The sequence below is a fragment of the Antennarius striatus genome, chromosome 15 (assembly GCF_040054535.1).
Source record: "Antennarius striatus isolate MH-2024 chromosome 15, ASM4005453v1, whole genome shotgun sequence".
Lineage (NCBI taxonomy): Eukaryota > Metazoa > Chordata > Actinopteri > Lophiiformes > Antennariidae > Antennarius > Antennarius striatus.
This window is the reverse complement of record NC_090790.1, coordinates 1450718-1460000: the sequence shown is the minus strand read 5'-3', so window position 1 is coordinate 1460000 and position 9283 is coordinate 1450718. Positions and strand designations below refer to the sequence as shown.

Genomic DNA, 9283 nt, shown 5'->3' with positions numbered 1-9283 from the left:
TAGGATCAGGAATGAGTACATCAGAGGGACAGCACATGTTAGAGGTTCTGGAGATAAAGTCAGAGAGGCCAGACTGAGATGGTTTGGACATGTCCAGAGGAGAGATAGTGAATATATTGGTAGAAGGATGCTGAGTTCTGAACTGCCAGGCAGGAGGCCTAGAGGAAGACCAAAGAGGAGGTTTATGGATGTAGTGAAAGAGGACATGAAGGTAGTTGGTGTGAGAGGAGAGGATGAGAAGACAGGGCTAGATGGAGGACACTGATTGGCTGTGGCGACCCCTGAAGGGAAAAGCTGAAAGGAAAAGAAGAAGACTTTACAACGTGTCTATCTACTGAAAATCTGCAATTTAGTGAACACATGAATTTTGAAGCACAAATAAACAAGGAATTACTGTATTCAATTTCCATCCAACCTATACTGGACTTAAAGGTTCCATCTAAAATTTTCTTGCTGAAAGGGAAGCATGACATACACAACAACTTTACATGAGCATTTCAAAGCACAGTAGACTCAATAACCACAAACTTACTATATGAAGAAAGAAGAAAATCAGTTGACACCAACATGCTATCTCTGCACTGATGTCTTATTAATTTTCAGTTCAAAAAACAATTGGCAATGATTTATAATTTGGAAGTGCCCTCTTCACCTTTAGCTCATGGAAATGAATCTACCATTACGTCACACCTAAGTTCAGACAACACTTTGACAGCTTTCTCCATGCCAGAGTCATGAGAATGTGGTCAGGAAATGAGGTGAAATTCCATAGAAAGTTGCCACACTGTCCACTACAGATCTGCAGCCTTTCAAATCTGTAAAAACAGGCTCACTGACAATAGATCAGTCCTCCTATCTTTCTAGCTGGTGCAAAACACAGAAGGCTCATACCTGTCAACGACTACTGCAGAGAAACTGGACTCAGCAAAGACCACTTCTCCAGTGCTAAGGCCTCTTGTGGCCCTTAAGCCTCGACCTTTTGTCCCTGCATCAAGAAGTTCAGCACTCCCCATGTTTCCCACAGTCATTGTGGTGTTGAAACTAAACACAAGAGGATACAGAAAAGAGGCAGAAGATGGATGAAGTCAGAATGGAGAGTTCTCATCAAAGGAACATGTGCACCACTGTCCTTTGCCCAATCCTTGCTAAAGCCAAAAATAAACTTGCTGAGGGGTTGTACCACTTCCCATGAGTGATAAGAAGCAGTGGGAGGTAAAAGGTGGAAGAGACCAGAGGAGGTAGTTGTGGCAGAGGCAATCCTTGGTTGTGGTGGTGGATGTCGTCTCCTTGTTTGGGTTGACGTCTCCTGTGATATTTTGGTCCCAGGCAGCTGTGCCTGTCTATCAGAAGCACGTGGTAGGTAATGGGCCGACTATCTTTATTTGAAATACTTGGCTGAAGTACTTATGTGTCACTTTCATGCAACCAGTAAGCATTTCAGCTGTCTTTATATTACTCCGATGCTCACTTGGGAGCAGCAGAAACATATACACAACTACAATTACATGTCAAGCTGTTATAGTGGACTTATATTAATAATTCAAATATTCACACTCCAATTTTGTGTTATTTTGTTTTTCTTTCCTATACATGTACGCAGGTACTTGATGTCTTCATATTTAAATTTTAAAAAATACATTCGTCTTTCATTAATGAAATGACAAACTAGATTTTCATTGTATTACATCAGGAGCCTGCTGTTTAAGGTACAGTAAATGTGTGAATAAGGAAGCACCCTTAAATAAAATGATAGACTGACTCTTTGTATGATTTCTGAAGTATCTCATCACCTCTTTTATACGTAAATTAAACAAGTGGGTCTGATTTATGGTTGATGATTCATTTTTAATTTAAATCTTATTCAATCTACTATCACATTACTATCACATTAGGCAGATCCTCTCAGTGCATACTTTCTGTGATGATTGCCCTTAGCCAGCAAACCTGCTTGCTAAACATTATATTATATTATATTATATTATATTATATTATATTATATTATATTATATTATATTATATTATATTATATTATATTATACTAGCGGGAACCCGTGGAAATTCCACAATAAAACAATAATATCAAACATATAAAACAAATGTATTGGTATTATAAACCAAACGCACCAACGTAGTCAAAAATCACCATGGTGACGTAACGGCTTTGTGTCGGCCAATCATGGATTACGCTGGGCGGGCATTGTGAAGCCGTAGATGAATGCTAGCAGGCTAACTGGAGAAAGAAAGCTAACTACTGGTGAGACTGGGAAAGGAGCTAACGCTAAAGGAGCTAACGCTAAAGGAGCTAACGCTAAAGGAAAAGGCTCCTGTCCAAAGAGCAGGTGTTAAAGAAATGTTAGAGAAGTGATGGTTCTGTTAGTGACTACATGGACACAACTGTATGGAGTTACTAAAGAGCGTTCTGTCAGCCCCCCAGTGCATTGTGGGTACTACATGGATTGTCAGTCAGTCAGTCATCTTCAGATTACCACCTCTATATCCGCCGCAGCGGGTCACGGGGAGCCGGAGCCTATCTAAGCGGCATAGGGCGCTAGGTGGGGGACACTCCGAGCACGACGCCAGTGCACCACGGAGACAACCACGCACACACACACTCATTTCTACGGGCAATTTGGACCGGCCAATCAACCTGAAGCGCATGCTTTTGGAGGTAGGAGGAAGCCGGAGAACCCGGAGAGAACCCACGCAGACACGGGGAGAGCATGAGAACTCCACACAGAGCAGAACCCGGGTCTGCCGTGTTGTGAGGCGGCAGCGCTAACCACTGCGCCACCGTGCCACCCCTACATGGATTGTCCCATTCCAAACAGAAACCACAGCTGGACAGACTGTTGGTGCTAGCAGCTAGTTTCACTCACTAATGGTTGTTTTGTGTGGTTCTGTTTGGACCCTCTGCTCTGAACATGAACATTGTGAACAGTTCTGACTCCAGATGATGTTACCTGGAGTCCATGTAGAGGTATTTCTGCTCATGACATAGCAGATGCCTTACGCCATATTGTTCGCCTGATTCCTTCTGGCAGATGCGCCGTGATTGGTTGAGTGTTTGATTGACATGTAGTGGGTGGAGTTGGTGACAGCGTGAAACTTTAAATGTGAGCTTATTCAAATATATAGGTGGAGATATACAGTGCGCCCTCGTTCCTCGTGGGTAATGTGTTCCAGGAACCAGATGCGATTAAAAAATTCCGCGATAGAACAATTTATATTAATGTTTACGGTAATTTAACGTTTATGTACCCTCACCATACTGATATTACACACTTTTGTGCGAGAAGCTATTTAAGAATATGATGAAGTATGGACTGCAATCACCACTAGATGGAGCAATGCTAGTTACACACCTGATTTACAGACTAGAGATGTTTCCATCGGCCCTGAGGGGGTAGCTCTAGAAGTGCATTTGCATCAGGAGTCTGAGGTGTTGTATCAGTTACCCCACAGTGCACCCCACATTACACTTCTGATACAAGCAGGGGTTGAAGCAAGGAATTTGGGCCCAATGGTAAAGCGAGCTCAGGGTCTCGAGTGGACTCCTGTGATCAACCATAATGATTTGTGGTACAATGACACTGCATAAATGTATAAAATTGAAGTGTGATCCTGATTGGATGTCACAACTTGCTGAAAGAGCGCTTCTGTCCAGAACCCATGGGAGAGAAAACACTAGTGCCCCCGCCCTCCTGGCTTCTCTGCCTCCCGCTTTGTGGTCCCAATAGGAGACTGATGTGGGACTTTGTAAAGACGTTACTCCTATTCAGCTATCCCTGAAAGCAGGAACAGGACCCAGTTGGGCCCCACAATATCCATTAACTGAAGTCAAATCCGTAGGTATAACTAAGACTATCCACGGGTTTTTAGAGACAGGAGTACTGACCAAATGTACATCTGAGAACAATACTCCAATTCACCCTGTCAAGAAACCTGGTGAAGATGTGTCCTGACTGGTACACGATCTGAGGAAAACAGAGCTGCACTAGTCACATCAAATGTTGATACACCAAACCCCTACACCACGCTCTCAAATACTGAAGGGAAACGCAGTTGATTTACAGTCATGGATCTGTCTAATGCATTCTTCTGTATTACAATACACTTACACGCGTCTTCCCCAGCGGTTTTCTGATAGCCCATCTATATTTAACTGTGTACTTTGGACAGAAATGGTGTCTCTTATTGAGCATCTTCCAAAAGAAGTTTCATTTTGCAGTATGTTGACGACATTCTGATGGCGGCCCCCACCGAATGCCTCGCTCTGCAGGCTATGAGAATGGTGCTGCAGTGGCACAGAAAGGTTTTAAGGTATCAAAAGACAAACTTCACACATAAAGATTCCTTCTTGTCACACCCTACGCCACAGACTGTTCATCAACTGATGTCCTTTTTGGACCTGGCCAATTACAGTTGCAATTTTGTCCCCAACTTTGCAGCTGTGGTCAAGTCCCTGAGAGGACTCATCACGTCTGCGGGATCTGCTGCTCTGTCTGCTACCTTGCAGTGGACCACATGCAGTGGACCACAGCGGCTGGTGAGGTCTTTGTTTCAGTTAAACAGGCTTTAGCAAAGGCTAACTCTCTTGCTAATCCTGATGGTTCCATACCTTTCCATCTTGATGTGTCAGAAAATGAAGGGATGGTGAGTGCTGTGTTGTTTCAACACAGCCCTGAAGGGAGGGAGAACCTCTGTTGTGACTCTGGATCACTAGACCCAGCTGAAAAAGAACAAAATACATGTACCAGAGGAACGGCCGCTACTGCAAAAGTACCACTCACTGCAGGTACTGCAGGTACCACTCACATCACAACAGGGGGCGATGTTCATATTCATACTAACCACGCAGGGACAGCCTTCCTAAATAGCAAACGCTTCACATTATCACCCAAACATCATCTGAAGCTGACAGAAATGTTGAGACAAGATGTGTTTGGAGTAGTACAACAGCAGGGTAACGCTGAATTATTCCAGTGGGGAAACGCAAACATTCAATTTGATTTACATGACATAAATCAAGATGGTACGTACTATAGCTATAAAGTTGAAGAGTTGTAATTGTGCTTTGTAGCCACACCAACACACATGGCTCATCTTCGCAAAGGGGTGGGAGAGGTGTGTCCCTCTTGGTACAGTGTGATGTTTTATACGGGCACACGGAACCCTGATGATGGGTGGGACATAATTAGAGTAATTGTCAATTAGTTATTTGGTCATAAATGTAATTTGTAGTATGTAGTCATTTCTAAGAGCCAAATGACAGACAGATGTCAGAAAGGGTCACACATGAAGACACAGCTGCCTGTGATTTTACCCAAGGCCAGCAGGTGGTTTCATGTTCACATGAAGCTTCAAGAAATGAACCCTTTCTCAAACCAGTTGCCTGAAATGGTTCAAAGCCTCATGAGGCTTCATGTACATTATCAGATAAAACAAGAACCAATGCAGTCACAGACTGCAACATCCCGCAACACCCGTGGATGAAAAATTTTACCCTGACCCTACTTGCATAGGTCAAAGATCAAAGCCAGTGCTCTGACCTACTGTCATTGATCAAAGCACTAGCTTTGACCTACGGTCTTACTCACACTGGCCTCCTCCCTCGTCTTGCTATTATCCGGTTCCTGAGTGTATAAAAGTTGAAATTTGATCTTGAACTATGAGGTTGAGTGGACATGGAAGCACTTTCACTTTCACTCAACCTGCCTAGCCATCTCCATGGCAACCACCTTGGCTTCTTGTAAAAGAGATTTTTAATCTCAGTGGGACTTTCTGGTTAAATGAAAACTAAGAAAGTCAGAAAGAAGCTACCAGCAGCGTCCTCGTCACCAGAATCGTGTTCCTCCTCAATGTGAACTCGTTGGACTTCGAGGGAACAAAGAACACAGACGGTGAGTGGATTTCATTTTGACTTTGTGTGACGTAATAATTTACATGTTATAAATCAGGTCCCATGTCTATTTTAGGTGTAATATGACACATTTTAAGTCTGTTTGAGTCTGAATAATTAACTTGTCCAATGTGGAGCAGCTTTTTGCTGAACAGAAACGTTCTTTCATCGTCTTTCATCGTCTTTCATCGTCTTTTCATCTTTCATCGTTCTTTCATCGTCTTCTTTCATTGTCCCACAAGGAAGAACAGAACCATCGATCTGTTCTACACTAATGCTAAGGAGGCATACACCGCCACCCCCCTCCCTCCACTAGGTAAATCAGACCACAACCTAGTGTACCTACAGCCCACCTACATCCCGCTGGTGAAACGGCTGCCAGCAACAACACGACAGGTCAGGAAGTGGTCCCCGGAAACAGAGGAGATGCTGAGGAACTGCTTCCAGATCACCGATTGGGATGTTATTGTGGGCTCACATGGGGAAGACATTGAGGGGGCAGCTCAGTGTTTTACAGACTACATAAACTTCTGTGTGGACACCGTGGCCCCTGTCAGGACAATCAGGTGTTACCCCAACAACAAACCATGGGTAACCAAGGAAGTCAAGGCTGTCCTGAACAGGAAGAAGCGGGCGTTCAGGAGCAAGAACGAGGAGGAGATGAGGAAGGCCCAGAAGGAAGTGAGACTCTGCCTGAGGGAGGCCAAGGAGGCGTACAGGAGGAAGCTGGAGAAGCAGCTGGGGCGCAACCAAGTGCGGGAGGTCTGGAATGGGATGAGAACCATCACCGGACACGGGAAAGGGCGCAGCACTGTGGAGGGGAATATTGAACGAGCGAATGAACTTAACAGCTTTTTCAATCGGTTCAGCTCCCCCACCACTCCCGGCTCCTCGTCCCAGGCCTCTCCTGGCCTACAGGCCTCTCCTGGCCCTACAGACCGCTCCACTGATGCTCCCTCCTCCTGTGCTTCCTCTCCTTCCACCCCTGCCACTTCTCCCGAGCCCACTCCAAGAACTGCGAAGCTCAACGGCCCCACCTCAACCACTGGACTTCCAACCTCGCCACAACCTCCTGCTCCCACCACGACCGAGACCATCATCACTGCAGACCTGGTGACGACAACGCTGAGGAGGCTCTGTCCCTACAAGGCGGCTGGACCAGATAATGTCTCCCCAAGACTCCTCCGAGCCTGTGCTTCGGAACTAGGGGACCCCCTGCAACAATTGTTCAACCTCAGTCTGCGGCTGGGGAGGGTCCCGTCACTGTGGAAGACCTCCTGCATTGTCCCTGTACCCAAGAAAGGACGCCCTACTGAGCTCAACGACCACCGACCGGTCGCTCTTACCTCCCACGTAATGAAGACCCTAGAGCGACTGGTCCTGGAGCTCATGCGTCCACAGGTGCAGGGTGCTATGGACCCTCTCCAGTTTGCCTATCAGGCCAAGGTTGGGGTTGACGATGCTGTCATGTACCTCCTCCACCGCACACTCTCCTACCTGGACGCCGGGGGCTGTGCCGTCAGAGTGCTCTTCTTCGACTTTTCGAGTGCCTTCAACACCATCCAGCCCCAGCTCCTGCAGGATAAACTGACCTCCATGGCTGTGGACCCCTACCTCGTGAGCTGGATTACGGACTACCTAACGGACAGACCCCAGTACGTCCGTATGGGGGACTGCTTGTCTTCTATGGTGACCAGCAGCACGGGGGCGCCACAGGGGACCGTCCTATCCCCCATTCTCTTCACCCTCTACACATCAGACTTCAAGCACAACTCGGATACATGTCACATACAGAAGTACTCCGATGACACCGCGATAGTGGCATGTATCCGGGAGGGTGATGAGGGGGGGTACAGGGCATTGGTGGCTGACTTCGTGGAGTGGTGCCAACAGAACCAGCTCCAGCTCAACGTCTCCAAGACAAAGGAGATGGTTCTGGATTTCCGGCGGGCACCTCCCTCTCCACAGCCGGTGATCATCAATGGCAGTGAGGTGGAGGTGGTAGAAAACTATAAGTACCTGGGACTGCAGCTAGACAGCAGACTGGACTGGTCACTCAACTCCAACTGTGTGTACAAGAAGGGGCAGAGCAGGATGTACTTCTTAAGGAGGCTGGCCTCCTTCAACATCTGTCCTAAGCTCCTTTTCATGTTCTATCAGTCCGTAGTCTCCAGTGTGCTGTCATACGCCATTGTGTGTTGGGGTGGGGGGGCCAGGAAAAGAGATATGGACCGTCTGAACAGACTCATCCGCAGAGCGGGCTCAGTGGTCGGGCTGAGCCTGGACTCTGTGGATATGCTTCTGGAGAGCAGGACCATGTCTAAAATTAAGGCCATCATGAACAACACCAGGCACCCCCTACACACCACCTTCTCCCAGCAGAGAAGCACCTTCAGCGGCAGACTGCTGTCACACAGCGCCTCCACAGAGAGGCTGAGGTCCTCCTTCGTGCCCCGTGCCATCAGGGGGTACAATGACTCTCTCAGGAGGAGCGGGGGGGAGGTGGCGAGGTCAGCACGGGGTTGAAAATGGATTTAATTTAATTTAAATTTAATTTTATACTGTTGTATATATATATATATATAAAATTTATTTATTTATTTCTTATACTGTTTTTATATTTTAATTCAATTTTATACTGTTTAGATTTTATTTTATACTGTTTATATTTTAATACTGTAATATTTTTAAATTTTATACTGTTTATATTTTTAGCTATAGTTTAGTATATAAGTCCTGTTAGTGCTGCATGTGCCTGTCTGTTAGTGTAATGTATGTCTTGTGGTATGTCCTGTGATGTCAGTGTTTCCTTTTCTCCTGGTGTTTATCCAGTATTATTTGTTAAGTAATGCCTGAGCAGTGGATATATGCAATTTCCTCCGGGATTAATAAAGTATCTATCTATCTATCTATCTATCCTCTTCATCCCCTCTCCTGCCTGAGTCATGAGCTTCTTGTTTCATCTTTCTATCTGAACGGTTGTGGAGATATTTGGTGGACTAACGAACAGACAAACGCACGAACACGCAAACACTGACAACAATACATCACTGCTTTGAAGCGGGATGTAATAATGAAAAAACAAACCTTACCACAGCACACGCTGTAATCAATTCATAGGCCAGGAGTGGCGCGTAGTGACAGCTAGTGATGCCGGCTCTGTTTCAGCGCTCCGATACGTAGGCGTGTCTTTTTGAACCACTGCTTTGAAGCCTGCTTGAGGCATGGAAAAACCACGTGACCGATGACGTTTGAAACACTCAAGTGCTCCGAAACACTGTAGTGCTTCATTCACCAGGGGACACACTGAAGCTTCATTCACCAGGGGACACACTGAAGCTTCATTCACCAGGGGACACACTGAAGCTTCATTCACCAGGGGAC

The 9283-nt window shown here is 46.0% G+C and overlaps 1 protein-coding gene across 1 annotated transcript in view; it reads right to left on the bottom strand.

The window, feature by feature from the left end:
- LOC137608514 (histone-lysine N-methyltransferase SMYD1-like) overlaps positions 1-1210 on the bottom strand; it is a 10605-nt gene extending 9395 nt beyond the window's left edge. The window contains exon 1 of the mRNA XM_068334958.1: positions 892-1210. Within this exon, the coding sequence (XP_068191059.1) occupies positions 892-1028 (137 nt within the window). The 5' untranslated portion in view covers positions 1029-1210. The remainder of the gene's footprint in view (positions 1-891) is intronic.
- Between the last annotated feature and the right edge of the window lie 8073 nt (positions 1211-9283).